Here is a 17,588-nt window from a genome sequence, read left to right as displayed (position 1 = left end):
ATTAAGGAAGTCTCGAGGTTCTTCTCGCCTGAGATAGAATACCTCCTGATAAGCTGTAGACCCCTCAAATTCAACTATGGACCTCAAAGCCAGTTCCAATATATTTTTTAATTGTTCCCCTCTAATCAGGGACTGAATTAGACCTGGAACACCAGGTGTGTGCAGTTCATTATTAGGTTGGACAGAAAACCAGCAGGCTCCGGACCTTGTATGGTAAGAGTTGAATACCCCTGTTGTAGACTATACTATTTATAGTTTTCATCTATATTTTTGGTAGCTGTCTATTTAACACCACAAACCGATGCTGGCAGTAAGGCCTCACTCAACGAGCTGTATAGGGCCATAAGCAAACAAGAAATTGCTCATCCAGAGGTGGCGCTCCTAGTGGCCGGTGATTTTAATTCAGTGAAACTGAAATCTGTTTTTCCTAATACCAGCATGTCACCTGTGCAACTAGAGGAGACAAAACTCTAAATCACTTTTACGCCACACACAGAATCGCATACAAAGTTCAACTTCGCCCTCCATTTGGCCAATCTGACCATAACTTTATCCTCCTGATTTCTGCTTACAAACGGAAATCAGGAGTGACATGCTCAATACGGAAGTGGTCCGATGAAGCAGATGATAAGCTACAGGACTGTTTCCTTCCCTAGCACAGACTGGAATATGTTCTGGGATTTATCCGATGGCATTGAAGAGTTTACCACATCAGTCACTTTCTTCATTAATAAGTGCATTGACAACGTCATCCCCACAGTGACCGTACGGGCATATCCCAACCAGAAGCCAAAGATTACAGGCAACATCCACACTGAGCTAAAGGCTAGAGCTGCCGCTTTCAAGGAGCGGGACACTAATCTGGACCCTTACATCAAACAGGCAAAGCGTCAATACAGGACTAAGATCGAATCCTACTACGTCGGCTCTGATGCTCATCGGATGTGGCAGGGCTGGCAAACTATTGCGGATTACAAAGAGAAACCCAGCCACGAGCTGTCCAGTGAACCAAACCTACCAGACGAGCTAAATACCTTCCATGCTCATTTCGAAGCAAGCCACACTGAACCATGCATGAGAGCACCGGCTGTTCCGGACGACTGTGTGATTACACTCTCTGTAGCTGATGTAAGACCTTTAAACAGGTTAACAAGGTCGCCGGGACAGACAGATTACCAGGACACGTACTCAGAGCATGCGCTGACATTTTCAACCTCTCCCTGACCCACTCCTACATGTTTCAATCAGACCACCATAGTCCCTGTGCCTAAGAACACTAAGGTAACCTGCCTAAATGACTATTGGCCCTTAGCACTCACATCTGTAGCCATGTAATGCTTTGAAAGGCTGGTCATAGCTCACATCAACACCATCATCCCAGATACCCTGGACCCACTCCAATTCGCATACCTCCCCAACAGATCCACAGATGATGCAATTTATATTGCACTCCACACTGCCCTCTCCCACCTGAACAAGTGCAACACCTATGTGAGAACAATGTTCATTGACTACAGCTCACTGTTCCAGACCATAGTGCCCTCCAAGCTCATCACTAAGCAATGGACCCTGAGACTGAACACCTCCCTCTGCAACTGGATCCTGGACATCCTGACACGCCGCCCCCAGGTGGTGAGGGTAGGCAACAACACATCCGCCACGCTGACCCTCAACATGGGCTCCCCTCAGCAATGCGTGCTTTGTCCCCTCCTGTACTCCCTGTTCACCCATGACTGCGTAGCCGCGCACGACTCTGACACCATCATTAAGTTTGCTGACGACACGACTGTGGTTGGTCTGATCACCGACGATGAGACAGATTATAGGGAGGAGGTCAGACACCTGGCATTGTGGTGCCAGGACAACAACCTCTCCCTCAACGTCAGCAAGACAAAGGAGTTGATTGTGGACTGCAGGAAACAGAGGGCCGAGCACGCACCCATTCACATCGACTGGGCTGTAGAGGAGCGGGTCGATAGCTTCCTGTTCCTCGCTGTCCACATCACTAAGGATCTATCATGGTCCCCACACACAAACACAGTCGTGAACAAACAGTATTCCCCCTCAGAATATGTTGCATGGGCCCTCAGATCCTCAAAAGTTATACAGCTGCACCATTGAGAGCATCTTGACTGGCTGCATCACCACTTGATATGGCAACTGCTTGGCATCCGACCGCAAGGCGCTACAGAGGGTAGTGCGTACTTTACTTATGTAGATAAGGTATTTCTGTTTTTAAAAATTATACATTTGCAAAAATGTCTAAACAGTTTTTGCTTTGTCATTATGGGGTATTGTGTGTTGTTTGCTGAGGAAATGTTTTAATTTAATCCATTTTGGATTAAGGCTGTAATGTAACAAAATGTGGAAAAAGTTGAGGGGTCTGAAGACTTTCCGAAGGCACTTTATATAGCCAATTATCGTTTCTCATTGTGTTTTTATTATTACTTTTACTATTCTGTGTTATTACTTTTCTATTATTTCTCTATCTGCATTTTTGGCGAGGGCTCATAAGTCAGCATTTCACTGTTAGTCTACACTTGTTGTTTACTAAGCATGTGATGAATAACATTTGATTTTATTTGACTTAATAGGCAGTGTGCAGCTTAAGAAACCTCAGTAGCTATGGTTGCTGTGGCCCATCATCTGTTTGTCTGATTTAATTTGAGCTTTGAATTCTGAGAAGTATTTTGTGAATGTTCGTAATCTAGTCGCCACAGTTGATTAGGTAGGCTACAGTAAAAGAGAGGATTAATTTGGAAATGGACTGTATAGGTGGTCTGGATTCAGACATTATTACAGTAAATGGATTATAATCAATCCCTTGTCACAGTCTAGTAGTCTTGTCCTGGGATTCTATTTCATTTTCTATGCATTGCGTTTGTAAGGTCCCTGGCTGTCATGCAAGTACTCCACAACTCATAACCTTGTAGGTGGGTGTGCTTCACAATATCAGGTGACTCAGCAGTAGTTTTGGCTTACAGCATGGGCCGACTGATTACACTGGGCATGCATACCTCTCTTCTCTTAGAGAAGGGGGGGGGGGGGTGTCTGTCTCTCTGTATCTGACTGTAGCATACCTGCTCATGTCAGTCAGCCACACAATGGACAGGTTAGTGCCCCACGGGGTCTCTGGCTGCTTTCATCACTCCTATTAGGCTGGGTGAAGGAATGCACAGACTACAGGTTCCCTTTGCGCTCCTGCTTGGGCAGCCGCCAGGTTAAATGAGGCCCATTTGTGTCTTAATGGGTGCAGGACAGCCACACCTGCATTAGGCTAGCACGGGTCTACTAATCAGGCTCTTCTCTGGGGCCTCATGGAGGAGCGTGCATTTACATTTGAGTCATTTAGCAGACGCTCTTATCCAGAGTGACTTACAGGAGCAATTAGGGTTAAGTGCCTTGCTCAAGGGCACATTGACAGATTTTTCACCCAGTAGGCTTGGGAATTTGAACCAGTGACCTTTCGGTTACTGGCCCAATGCTCTTAACCACTAGGCTACCTGTCATCCTACTGGAGGGAAGATGCACAGATGTCTACTGCCAGTCATGAGGCCCCTAATACGCCACAAGGCCGGGGCCCATGACATCATCCTTTTCACAGCTGTCTTGTTCAACTGCCTTAAAGGAATGTGCGAAGTGCAACATATTTATTTGTTGTGTAATTAGTATTCTCTCTCCTAGATGTACATTTATGGACATTTGGCAAACAAGCAGGCACTTTTGGAAGGGACGCTTTTAAGGGTTACTTATGATTGAGTGTGTGAGTGTACCAGCCAAGGTTTTTAGGACACTAGTATGAGGAATCCAGTGGCCTGAACTATAGAGGTTGTATCATGGGCTGGGTTAGGGTGCACCACTGACACACAGCTGATTCCACACATGTATATGTTTACCCAAATACATGTGAGGCTGCTCCCACTGTCATATACTGTTACTCAGAATGCAAATCACGTATTTGTCAGATGTTTCTTTTTTAAATGGACTTTTAGTGAAAGAAATAGCTACAGTAAACCAGTCTGATGGAGTTGACTTCAATAAAATTGTCTGTTTGCTATTATATGATATGGAACACACACACACATCCAGTTACACTGCTTTACGTGTTCAGGGCAGATCTGTTTCGATTAGAACATTAGAACAACTCTTCCTGAGAGTTGTGCAGATAGACTTCCTGTTTACCCACTTCTTCACCAGTGATACAGAGTTTCCCATCAACACTGGCCTTTCTTGGCACTATGCAGGGTACATACTGGCATCAGAGTTGCCAACAATATCAATATGTCCACAGACCATTATCTTCAGGCTGTGAGTAGACCAGACCTAAAGCCGCTGTAAAAGCCTCCAAAGGAGAGAAGCTGCTAACTGCAGCCATACAATAGGGATGGTGCAGATCAGGGTGCAGTGAATCTTCAGATCGTAGGTGGTTTGTATGATAACTGAGGTGTAGGTTGAGACTAGGCTGAGTAGATAGCAAAGGGACTGCGGTGATAAATCGTCACGGCTCCTCCCCCCCCCCCCGTTTTGGGAAATGTTTGTCTGGCTGACAAACAATCGCTGGCTGAGGGCCAGGGGGGGACGCTGCCAAACAGGCCCCCCTCCCCCTTTCGTCAGTGTCCCATGCACCATGGCCAGCACACACATCCTGTCTTTGTGGGTCAGGAATGCCAGGAATCCAGACTTCTGCCCTAATCCTCCCACCCCTCCTTCCCCTACAAGGTGTTCTCTCTCAAACATTCCCAGAATCCTGGTGGTTTCAGCCCAGTGGCCTGGGTGTCTGGGTGTGGCTCACGTCTCTCTCTCTCTCCATTACTCCTCTCTCCACAGTGCTCATCCATCCCCACATCAGTGGCAGGCAGGTAGCAACACCTGCTCTCCGTGGTTTCCCCTGCTCCCACTGATCTTAACACACACAGATTCCTGCTGCCTCAACTCTCAACATAGCCATGGCGGTTTTTATCTTTGGTTTTTCATTTTGGTTCATTCCTCGCAATTGTTGGATTTCTGAAGTGGTTTTGGTATTCAAAGAAATACACGTGTTATTCTAAACCGTTATTATTTATATCCTATTTGATGCTTTTTAGGATTTGCCTTCGTAGATGAAGCTGTGTTGTCGTTGTGGTTTTGTGAAGGTGAACTGGGTTAAGTGAGGACAGGTCTGACAAATAGAGCAAGGATCCACAGAAATGGGTCCTATTTATGTTCTTTGCCTTCTCCTGTGGTGTGAGAGACTATATTCCCACTCACTCCTTTCTCCCGCTTTGCAGGTTTTCAGTTGCCTCATCAAATGTGCTAAATGATGTTTCCTGTGTTTCATAACAGAGAGAGCCAAGGCCTAACGCAGGGCCTTCCTGCCCTCGAGCAAAACACTTTATATTACTCTGGGATGACAATGGCAATGTTTAGTTTTTCCTACCGAACATGGGAACCTGTAGAAGATACTTTTTTTGTCCTGGAATGTGGCCATTAGGAAAGAGATGGAGGGAACACAGGATACGTGTCCTGGCCTGGGCAGTGTGTTTCAGTGGGGTTTCTGGGGCCAGCACGGCCAGGTAATAGAATGTTTGAAGAGTTGTACGCACAGATTTTCTCAGCTATCTGCATAACCACTTCCCCTATTAAAGTGGATTCTACGCCAGAGCGGGATTCCCCACTCATTTTTCCCATGACACCTGCACTTGTTTTTCTGTTTCCAGTATCGGTCTTAGCTTAGGTGATCCTCATTGTCAAACACTGCTCATATGCAGGAATAGTCCCAAAAGTGCAAACCACACCCATCTGGCACTTCAGGCAGGCTTAATCATATGCTCAACCTATTTGAAAGAAATCAAATACTATTTGAAGTTACTCCACACTTAGCTTTGCTTATTGTGAATTTACCAGCAATTAGCTATTCTTGTAGTTTATCAATAGCATTAGGGACATATAAGTAATAAGATGTCAGTGCACTGAAGTGCCTACAGTACTGTGTTCATAATATAACCATGCTTTCTCATTATAGCAATGTAGCAAAGGTGCAATTTCTTTCTCTCCTACTCCACTCACTGAATCCTCCTCCATACACTTTCCCTTACTCCTTAAGAGGAGAGCTGATGTCACAGGGAGGGGGCGGTCTGCCTGTGTCTATAAGTACAGGCACCACAGAGGGAATCTCTATATGAAGGGAAGCTAACCCTAGCTGAGCTGTGCTGACACTGTAGGAGAGCAAACACCAAACTAATGTAGCTTTTAGTGCGCTCGCACAGAACTATGGATCGGTTCAGATGAATGAATAGGTAAGCTGACAGATCAACAGACTTCTGTCCTCTCTGGACTCACGTGCAGACTCTGGACAGTATATCGTCACAGCCACCAGGTTTCTGTTCTCCATCTAACGACCTCTGATTGTAATTTTGGGAAGTACGCTTTCAGGATGTTTTCTCTGGTTAGTTTGAGAAGGACTGTTTCTACCCTGTTCGTTCTCCTCTCCAGTGCTGCTGTCATGGTGAGTTTCATAGATGCATACTTACCTGCCTGCCCTATTTTTTCCTTTATTTTCCTTTCTCTCTACATTTTGCATTATTTTATTTACGATGCGTTTCTGCTTTTCCAAAGTTTTTTCTACAAAATTAATTGTTTAACTTTTTTGTTTTTTTGTTACAATGAAGAAAGACACTCCAGTATGAGAGTATACTACAGTACTACTAGTCATAGTAAAGACGAGGCTGCACCTCTACCCTACTGCTGCTGTACGGACCCCAACACATCTGTAACACTGACACTGCTCTCTCTCTCAGGTGGAGAGTGACTGTCCTGCCCAGTGCTCTTGTGGCCCATCACCCCCATTGTGCCCAGTGGGCGTCAGCTGGGTGACAGACGCCTGTGGCTGCTGTAAGGTGTGTGCCAGGCAGTTCAACCAGGACTGCAGCCCCAGCCAGCCCTGTGACCACATCAAGGGTCTGCACTGCCACCTGGGGGCTGGGGGAAACCCAGAGAGAGGCCTGTGCCGAGGTAAGGACCAGGAGCACCCCTAACATCAGCGGGAGAGAGGTGGTTGGGCCAGTATGGGAGTATGCAGAAGTATGGGTGTAGCAGCTGGGTATGGGGATTTCAGAATTATAGTAGAAATGTTATCATTCAAGTAGATAAATGCTCAGCATCATTGTAACACTGCCATAGTGGTATAAAGTCCACTGTGCTGATAATGTGTCTGTGTGTCTCCCTAGCGGAGGCCAAGGGCCGGTCCTGCGAGTTCAGCGGGCGTGTCTACCAGCATGGAGAGGACTTCCAGCCCAGCTGCCAGCACCAGTGCAGCTGCATGGACGGGGTGGTGGGCTGCATGCCACTCTGCCCCCACCAGGTGTCCCTGCCCGACTGGCGCTGCTCCCGGCCAAGGCTGGCACGGCCCTTGGGCCGCTGCTGTGCGGAGTGGGTCTGTGACGACAATAACCACATCAGTGAGGACCCAGAGGAACCTCCACAGGCAGCCCTGCCCAACCCACAAACCCTCCCAAACCACATCAACAATCAGCTCCAGGAACAGCCACACTATCAGGCCAGCACTGGAGTCACCTTTAGAGGTACAGTCAACAACCTATCCCAATGTCTCATTCTTCCACAGTCTCTATCCAGGCATAATCCTATCTTGGTCATAATCCTAACCTTGTATGTTTCTCATAATTGTAACCCTGTATGTTTCTCATAATTGTAACCCTGTATGTTTCTCTTAATTGTAACCATGTATGTTTCTCTTAATTGTAACCCTGTATGTTTCTCATAATTGTAACCCTGTATGTTTCTCATAATTGTAACCCTGTATGTTTCTCTTAATTGTAACCCTGTATGTTTCTCATAATTGTAACCCTGTATGTTTCTCTTAATTGTAACCCTGTATGTTTCTCTTAATTGTAACCCTGTGTGTTTCTCTTAATTGTAACGCTGTGTGTTTCTCTTAATTGTAACCCTGTATGTTTCTCTTAATTGTAACCCTGTATGTTTCTCTTAATTGTAACCCTGTATGTTTCTCTTAATTGTAACCCTGTATGTTTCTCTTAATTGTAACCCTGTATGTTTCTCTTAATTGTAACCCTGTATGTTCCCATAGTCTTTACATTGTATGTTTCTCATGATTCCCTGTCCCCTCCTTTCACAGAGGTGGTGCCCCTCCCCAGGTCCCAGGTGTCGCTAAGCGCCAGATGCTTCCCGCAGACCACTGATTGGACGGAATGTTCCACTACCTGTGGGATGGGCATCTCCAGTCGGGTGACCAATAACAACGCAGACTGCCGGCTTGTCAGAGAGACACGACTGTGTCAAGTCCGCCAATGTGACCTGCGACTTACCCCAGCAATCAAGGTAAAATGAGGCTCCTCTCAATGTCTGATATGTTTGTGGGAAATTATGAAGCATACAAGTAGAGCACATAGAACATGTTAAAATTTCATTTTTGATGATGAGAACCTTTTCAATATGACTATTTATTATGGTTTATGTAGCTCAGTTGTCTAACTGTGTGTTTGTTAACTGTCCAGAGGGGAAAGAAGTGCCAGCGTTCAGTGCGCCCTCAGGAGCCAATCAGCATCAACTTTGCTGGCTGCTACACAGCACGGCACTATCGACCTCGCAGCTGCGGCTCCTGTGCGGACAGACGATGCTGCACCCCTTCACTGACCCGCACCGTCCGCCTGCGCTTCCACTGTCCCGACGGAGAGGGCTTCACACGCAACGTCATGTGGATCCAGCACTGCAGCTGCAAGAAGAGCTGCAACAATCACGGCTCCCCCTCAAGGCCCTCTGTCAGCCTACACAATGACATCCACACCTTCAGGCACTGAGTCAGGATTAGGAGGATGCCCAACCCCAGCCTCGACACACTGGATAGGGCTAGGGCATGCTAGTCTCTCCCCATCTTCCATACGCCCTCTGCCCACGGATAGCCCTGCCTTTCAGCCCCTTCCTGGACACCAGTGTGGCTGGCAGCCTCTCCCCGCCTGCACCAGCGCCAGACTATGGGAGAGAGAGCTAGGTGGCCGCTCCCCCCAACCATGCAGAACCATTGCTTGCACTTTAAGCTTCCTGACACGTTGCCCCCAGTTATCCAACATGAGAGATGGGTAGCTATTTGGTGCAACTCTCTGCGGCTAGGTCCAGTCCCCCTTCCCTGCTGATGACCCAGCCACGGAACTGTTCCGGTGGAGGAAGGGACAGCACTGAGCACAACAGACTAGATGGCCTGATGTCACTTTCTTGATGTCATGTTGGACTTGTGGGTGAAATATGTAAATGAATCCTCTGCTTTTCACCCTTTTATTATTAATTATTTTTTATTTGTTAACATTGTCAAGTCTCTCTATAACCACAGTGGGGGGAAAAGAAAGGAACTTGTATGCATGTATATGAGGGACATATTACTTTTTGTCATAATGTGTAAAGATGTGATGAGCGATGACCATAGGCAATCCCATACATTAATGTATGATGAAGTGTTTTGTCTGATACATTGATGGTCGAATGAGGACAGGACGTCATCAATGATTTTACCTGTATGTTACATGTTGTAAAGTGAAGTGTTTGTGTGTGTGTGAGAGAATGAAAGGGTGAGAAAACAGAGTGTTTACATGTGTGTGTGTTTGTCATATTACAGAGTATAGTGTACAGACTTCACTCTTTGTTGAGTGGCAATTTATACAGATCACCTCATTTTCCGGGGTGTGTTTTTATTGCCTCATAGTATGGAGACTTTCTTATACTGGAGGGAAGATTTTATTATATATATATATTTAAGATTTATATATTGTTTGAATTCTTATCAATAATTCTCTGATACATCAAATAAAACCTTCAACACGTGCTCTGTCTTGTGCTTCTCTGAGAGGTGCGTCAGGTGGATGGTGATTTAGATGACAGCATAGGGTGGTTGGTCTGGAATGCTGCTGTAAGGAGGGCAAACGAGTCTCTCCTGAGTTGGGACAGACTCAGAGAAGGGGGTACAGTGCATTCAGAAAGTATTCAGACCCAGAATTTTGTTACGTTACAGCCTTATTCTAAAATTGATTACATTTGTTTTTTTCCCTCATCAATCTACACACAATACCCCATAATGACAATTAAAGAACTTTACTCAGTACTTTGTTGAGGTGCCTTTGTCAGCGATTACAGCCTTGATTCTTCTTGGGTATGACACTACAAGCTTGGTACAGCTCTATTTGGGGAGTTTCTCCCATTCTTCTCTGCAGATCCTCTCAAGCTCTGTGAGGTTGGATGGGGAGCGTCGCTTCACAGCTATTTTCAGGTCTATAGAGATGTTCGATCGGGTTCAAGTCCGGGCTCTGGCTGGGCAACTCAAGGACATTGAGACTTGTCCCAAAGACACTCCTGTGTTGTCTTGACTGTGTGCTTAGGGTCGTTGTCCTGTTGGAAGGTGAACCTTCTCCCCAGTCTGAGGTCCTGAGCGCTCTGGAGCAGGTTTTCATCAAAGATCTCTCTGTACTTTTCTCCTTTCATCTTTCCCTCGATCCTTCTCCCGTGATTGCTCAGTTTAGGAAGAGTTTTGCTGGTTCCAAACTTCTTCTATTTACTGTGTTCTTGGGGACCTTCAATGCTGCAGACATTTTTGGTACCCTTCCCTAGATCTGTGCCTCGACACAATTCTGTCTCTGGACAATTCCTTCAACCTCATGGCTTGGTTTTTGCTCTGACATGCACTGTCAACTGTGGGACCTTTATATAGACAGGTGTGTGCCTTTCCAAATCATGTCCAATCAATTGAATTTACCACAGGTGGACTCCAATCAAGTTATAGAAACATCTCAAGGATGAGCAATGGAAACAGGATCCACCTGAGCTCAATTATGAGTCTCATAGCAAAGGGTCTGAATACTTATGTTAATAAGGTATTTATGTTTTTGCAAACATTTCTAAAAACCAGTTTTTTGTCATTATGGGGTATTGTGTGTAGATTGATAAACATATTGGAAGTGGTCTGAATACTTTCTGAATGCACTGTAAGTCTGGCACTTAACTTGATGAAGTACCTTAGGGCTAGGAGTACATAACTCGAAAGAGGGGTGCAGTGCTGAAAGCCAGCCTGTTGTTTTGGCGTTAGGGCCGGGGAGAAGAGGCAAGTTGGGTCTCCAGTGAGGCCGCAGCCAGTGCTCTAGCCAGGTTTATGTTCCCTCATATCCTTCAACATAATGTACAGGCTGGTCTCTGGATCACAAACATCACAGCAGCCTCCCAAATTCCACACCCTGTCCTCCTCCCCATCTCCTATGTCTCCCCCTGTCCATCTATCCCACCCTGACCTCCTCCCCTGTCTATCCCACCTCTCTTTACAGACCTGTCTGTCTGCTTAGTGTGCTAGTTGCCTAAATGGCGACTCTGAGGTTATCACAGCATGGGCCTACTGTTTAATGTATTTAGTACATCTCAATGTATCACCTATCCACATCCTCAATGTAATCAGCTTAGAAATGTAGGTTTGGACACATCAAGCATACACTACAGGGTTGGAGCAGGGCCGTCCCTAGCCACTAAAACAACCACTTGGGGCCCCACAGTTGTTAGGGTGTCCCCGACCAAGTTTTTAGGAATTCAGTTGGGGTCTCAACTTACTGTTGAGAGTTAAAACAGTATAATATACAAGGTGTAGTTTCGAAATTTGGTTGTGCATCATACATTTTTTTTGTCATGTCATTCACCGACAGTCACTCAATTAGCCCATGTCAGCTAAAACATGTCAGATTGGTAAATGAGTCTAGCCAGCTATCTAAACGAATTACCAACTGGGCACACCGGGTACGTGCTCAGATGCCCTGACCTCCAGGGGCCCCCATTGATTATCTTAGTCAAAATACAGAAATACAGCTGGTATGATGCTGCTTTTGCTTCATATGATGCAAAATGCATCATACCGACTGTATTTCTGTATATTGAAATTGATATATCTTGAAAGCTTGATTGCTGACATGCAAAACATTTTGGGACTATATGATAGTCCTAACAAATACAAAAAAATAGATTTGGGTGGAATTTTCCTTTAACATGGCATAAGCCATGGCAAAATGTGTAGAATTTCAGGAAATCTGCTTCAAAACTGCACATATTTCTCCACCCTGTGGCAAAATGTGTAAAATTGCCCCCAAAAGGCTAGGGCAGGCCTTAGGTTAGAGATAAGGCTGGGAATAGGGCTACAATTCGTTTATTATAGGCCTATGCAACCTCCTTGCATTTTGTTCACTGGTCCAATGACAGACAAAAATCAACAGAGCACACATGGCATTCCATCATCACCATAGAGACGGCAGTACTATCTGCCATTGTCGTCACTAGAGGCATAACTCCTATTGGCTGTATCCCATCTGACTGTACCACGTTTCCCCGAAGACTATGGTCTGTAGTGTTTGTATAGTAGGGCTATTTGGTGTTGTAAATTTAGGGAAAGACTATCATCCTCAGACTTATTGTACACTAAAGCATGTGTCCCAGGACAACGTTTGACAAAACGGCTGTCAAAGAGGTGCTCTTGTATTTCAGTGAAAGCCATGGCAATATGAGGACTGGGGAGGAGGTTATAGGAGGTTGTGTGAAAGAACAACTTAGGGTCCAGTCCACATTAAACAAAAGCTTTGTGATGTACTGTAGTTGACTTACACTGAAACATATGAAAGCACAGCATCCGGTGAAAGGAGCGTTACTCATGAAGGCGGTGAGTGTATGCAGTTCTCTCCCCTGTGAAAGTGATTATTTTGGCTGTAGCCTCCTGCTGCGGTGGAGTTTACATTGGCCTGGGCACCAGACTGGAAGGTGTTGTCCAGCCTCACAGTGGAGTGTGAGTTTCAGCATGGCTGTGACATAGGAAAAGGAAATATGTCGGAAATCAACAGGGCCTCTGGGAAGTGGCGGTGGGGGCCTGGGTGGAAGGTTTACTAGAGCAGAAGACACTCCCCAAAACAACCATAGCATCCTCTGCAGAAGACAACTGTCGTATAAGCAACAGTTACAAACACCTTTTTCTGAGCAAAACATTTTCTCTGAGAGGAATGTCACTCTCTTAACATGAGTCAGTTTTAATCAAAATGTAACTGTTCCAGCAGTTCAGTACTGCAGCCTGGGACAATTGTTTTGTGTTTAAAACACAATGTATAACTTGTCCAGCCATACTGTATAACTGTAAAGGATGTCTATACATCGCTGCATGCAAAGGCACATTTACATCTCGAACACTCTGGTGCACAAGTCCGAAAATGTACTGTTTCTGGAAATTTGCGGCAAGTGTCCTGCCTTGTACGGCCCTGCACACGTCCCGTATATCTCCAATAACAGACCACTTTTGTGCACGGACATGCACGGACGTGTATATGTCCAGAAACGGTTCAGTAAATCCCCTGAAATGACCACACACATCCACCTATGGATCGGGACACATCTTGAAATTCCAGTGCACGTTTGACATCAGTTGCATTACATCTCAGTCCATGTCCCACAACATCTCTGCCATAAATGTCAGTAAATGACCGCGCCCTTGTTCAAGGCTGCGCATGCTTATTCGCCCCCCCACTGAATGTTAGTCATTGATAGCTTGCCTTTGTGGTAGTCACTGGTATATTAAAACTCAATTCATTATTGAATGAATTAATCACAGTGAAATATGAATGAATGAATACATTATTTAATATTTTATTATTATCACACATCAGGGTTCCTACACCTTTTCAGAAATAACATTTGAGCACCACTGTCAAGGTTTAACCAGCACCTCACGACATCGCTATGCTATCTCTAAACATGTTGTAGTTCCACTTAATCACTTCTTGAAGGATGATAATTCATTTCAGTAGAGCAGGAGAAAGCAGGTAATAGTATCTGCATTTAGGCTAAGCAGGGCCTGAAACTAAAGTAAACCCCATAAACTCGACCTGGGACAAGCACCAGATGGCACCAGATGGAAACAGGTAGGCACCAGATGGAAACAGGTAGGCACCAGATGGAAACAGGTAAGCACCAGATGGAAACAGGTAGGCACCAGATGGAAACAGGTAGGCACCAGATGGAAACAGGTAGGCACCAGATGGAAACAGGTAAGCACCAGATGGCACCAGATGGAAACAGGTAGGCACCAGATGGAAACAGGTAAGCACCAGATGAAATCAGGTAGGCACCAGATGGCACCAGATGGAAACAGGTAAGCACCAGATGGCACCAGATGGAAACAGGTAAGCACCAGATGGAAACAGGTAGGCACCAGATGGAAACAGGTAAGCACCAGATGGCACCAGATGGAAACAGGTAGGCACCAGATGTGACCAGATGGAAACAGATAAGCACCAGATGGGACCAGATGGAAACAGGTAGGCACCAGATGGAGGAATATGAACGAGCTTATTCAAAACAAAAGTGTTTTCAAAAGAATAGAGCACAGGTTGACCCTGGGAGAGTTGACTTATAGTGTTAAGAGTTGAGGGGTCTGTGGGATCTAGGTTGCATTGACGAAATCTCCACAGACATGATCCTTGTGGTGTGGCTCGCCAAGTATCTTAGTTCCCTCTCTAAGCGGCACTATAGTTTTTGACAAAGGGCAGTACACCTCACTCCAGAAGTAAGGTGGCTTGACGAACCACACTGATTTGCTGTTTTGCAGGCTATCCTCCTCATCGCTCATCAGGTCCACATCAACTTCTCTCCAATGTCTCTCTCATCCTCTGTGAGCACTCAACTGTGCAAAACAATAGAACACACTAAACAAATGCATCAAGTCATGCATATTCATACAATTCAAGGCTGAACATTACTTTAAAGCCCCAGCAACCCCAGATTGAGAGATATTAAAGGTGAATTCCAACCTTTGACATATATCACTCTGACCTTGATGGTAGATCCCCCAAACAATGTTTGATATCTTGTGAAATTACTGAGATTATTGGTATTATTGGACTATTGTGAAAACACTAGTTGAATTCCATCCACCTGGTTGAAATTGGCTCCACATGCCTTTTGCTCCGTACACTGGATGTATCACAAACATCTACCCAAATGTCATTATTATAATCAACGAAATATGCCACAAGTTATGGATGTGGTACTGGCAGTGCACAGAGTTACAGGCATATGGACTAGAGTAGGAAACCAAAATGTGTACCTAGCTCATGATTACTGCTATTTACAGTAAGACAGTCTTGGCAGTTCTGATACAGAGGCAATTAGTGTTTCAATAAAGTACAGCAATTGGTGATTAATGGAACTACGGGGGACATAGCAGCCACTTTAGACCAGGTGGGTGGAATTCATCATCTGCTTTCATTCTACTCATCTGGCACAAGAACCTGCAATGGATAGAAGCACAATGTTGTTTTGGTGGCCAGGACACCGGTGCAGGACATTGCTGTTGTATGTAAAAAGGGCATCTGAGAGTTTCACTCTTTGTCTCCTGTATAAACCAGTGGCGGTCGGGGCCGTTTAAGATGAGGGAGGACAATTTTTTTTTTTATGAGCGCAGCCTTATTTCTATTACAGCATACTGTCATTTATATTCCATTCACCCAGTTCAATGTAACACCGATAGGTTTAGGCTACTACATGATACTCAAATGTTTTTGTTTTTTTTGCCGCAACCTAGCCTATGAATTAAAGTTTACAATGTAGGTGCACACAGGTCTAGAGAAAGATTTGTGACAGACAATGACACATTCAATACCACCTTGCACACAGTTGCAAATGATAGTTGTTATTGGACAAATTCAGGTATGTTCATCCCCGTTTCGTTCCGTTTGCTTCCATTTAAGAAAGGTTTTTCAACAGAATCGGTGGAATGAATACACCCCTGATGACACGAAAAAAGTTCACTTTCATCACCACATACAAACAGCTCGTTGTATTCCTTCTCGTATCTACATGCTCTTCTCCTCTCACTTTTTCACTTTGCTTGTGGACTTCAATGCACAACACATCAGCTGCCTGTGACCAGGCAAAAAAAACTTTCCAAGCCAAACCTTCAATTCATAACCTCTACACACAGACTACATTGTTGTCACCATATTAGCAATAAATTAGCAAAACCAAAAGCTTACCTTGACTTGGAAGAGCTCCGGTGTTGGACAGTCATAGTCAGCTAGCTAACATAGCATCCCTAGTTTGGAGGATTTCCTCCAGAGGTTATTCAAAATTCCTAATTACTGTGTAAGTCTATGGAAGGGGGTGAGATCCATGAGCCTCCTAGGTTTTGCAATAAAGTAAATGTACACAGAGGAGGACGGAAGCTAGAGGCCCTATGGCTACACCATGCTGCTACCCTACAGAGTGCTGTTGAGGCTAATGTAGACCTTCATTGCAAAACAATGTGTTTTAATCAATTATTTGGTGATGTGAATATATGTTGTATAGTTTTATCTAAAAAGGATAACTTTTTAAATGTTTCACTATTTTAATTTTTATGAAATTCACTGAGGAGGATGGTTGTCCCCTTCTTCCTCTGACACCCATGCATTGTATGGGCAATAACAGTAAATCTCATTTACACTATTTATACAGTGCTAATTGTACAACCAAATTATAGAAGGTGCCTGTGTATTGCATGTAACAAAAACCCATGAACAGCTAGCTAACAACAACATAAGCTAGCTAGTAGGCCGAAATGGTGGGCTAGATAGTACCTAGTGCTGAGCTAGCTAGCATTAGCGGTTAGCAATTAGCATGCGACCATTAGATAATATTTTAGTGAAAGGTTAACTTCTAAAACACATATAATTTGTGTGGTGTATACAGTGGGGAGAACAAGTATTTGATACACTGCCGATTTTGCAGGTTTTCCTACTTACAAAGCATGTAGAGGTCTGTAATTTTTATCATAGGTACACTTCAACTGTGAGAGACGGAATCTAAAACAAAAATCCAGAAAATCACATTGTATGATTTTTAAATAATTACTTTGCATTTTATTGCATGACATAAGTATTTGATCACCTACCAACCAGTAAGAATTCCGGCTCTCACAGACCTGTTAGTTTTTCTTTAAGAAGCCCTCCTGTTCTCCACTCATTACCTGTATTAACTGCACCTGTTTGAACTCGTTACCTGTATAAAAGACACCTGTCCACACACTCAATCAAACAGATTCCAACCTCTCCACAATGGCCAAGACCAGAGAGCTGTGTAAGGACATCAGGGATAAAATTGTAGACCTGCACAAGGCTGGGATGGGCTACAGGACAATAGGCAAGCAGCTTGGTGAGAAGGAAACAACTGTTGGCGCAATTATTAGAAAATGGAAGAAGTTCAAGATGACGGTCAATCACCCTCGGTCTGGGGCTCCATGCAAGATTTCACCTCGTGGGGCATCAATGATCATGAGGAAGGTGAGGGATCAGCCCAGAACTACACGGCAGGACCTGGTCAATGACTTGAAGAGAGCTGGGACCACAGTCTCAAAGAAAACCATTAGTAACACACTACGCCGTCATGGATTAAAATCCTGCAGCGCACGCAAGGTCCCCCTGCTTAAGCCAGTGCATGTCCAGGCCCGTCTGAAGTTTGCCAATGACCATCTGGATGATCCAGAGGAGGAATGGGAGAAGGTCATGTGGTCTGATGAGACAAAAATAGAGCTTTTTGGTCTA

At 44.8% G+C, this 17,588-nt stretch overlaps 1 protein-coding gene across 3 annotated transcripts in view; it reads left to right on the top strand.

Annotated features, from left to right (window-relative positions):
- LOC139545586 (CCN family member 1-like) overlaps positions 1 to 9,828 on the top strand; it is a 30,304-nt gene extending 20,476 nt beyond the window's left edge. For 2 of the 3 annotated variants that reach the window (XM_071353533.1, XM_071353535.1), the window contains 4 exons: positions 6,777 to 6,990; positions 7,206 to 7,559; positions 8,132 to 8,334; positions 8,511 to 9,828. In XM_071353533.1, the coding sequence (XP_071209634.1) occupies positions 6,777 to 6,990; positions 7,206 to 7,559; positions 8,132 to 8,334; positions 8,511 to 8,813 (1,074 nt within the window). In that variant the 3' untranslated portion in view covers positions 8,814 to 9,828. Of the gene's footprint in view, positions 1 to 6,157; positions 6,485 to 6,776; positions 6,991 to 7,205; positions 7,560 to 8,131; positions 8,335 to 8,510 lie in introns of those variants that run through there. The other variant, XM_071353532.1, reaches the window with a different exon arrangement.
- Positions 9,829 to 17,588: the final 7,760 nt, after the last annotated feature.

The sequence above is a fragment of the Salvelinus alpinus genome, chromosome 19, assembly GCF_045679555.1.
Source record: "Salvelinus alpinus chromosome 19, SLU_Salpinus.1, whole genome shotgun sequence".
Lineage (NCBI taxonomy): Eukaryota > Metazoa > Chordata > Actinopteri > Salmoniformes > Salmonidae > Salvelinus > Salvelinus alpinus.
The sequence above is the reverse complement of the archived record's forward strand: the minus strand, read 5'-3'. Positions and strand labels throughout refer to the sequence as shown.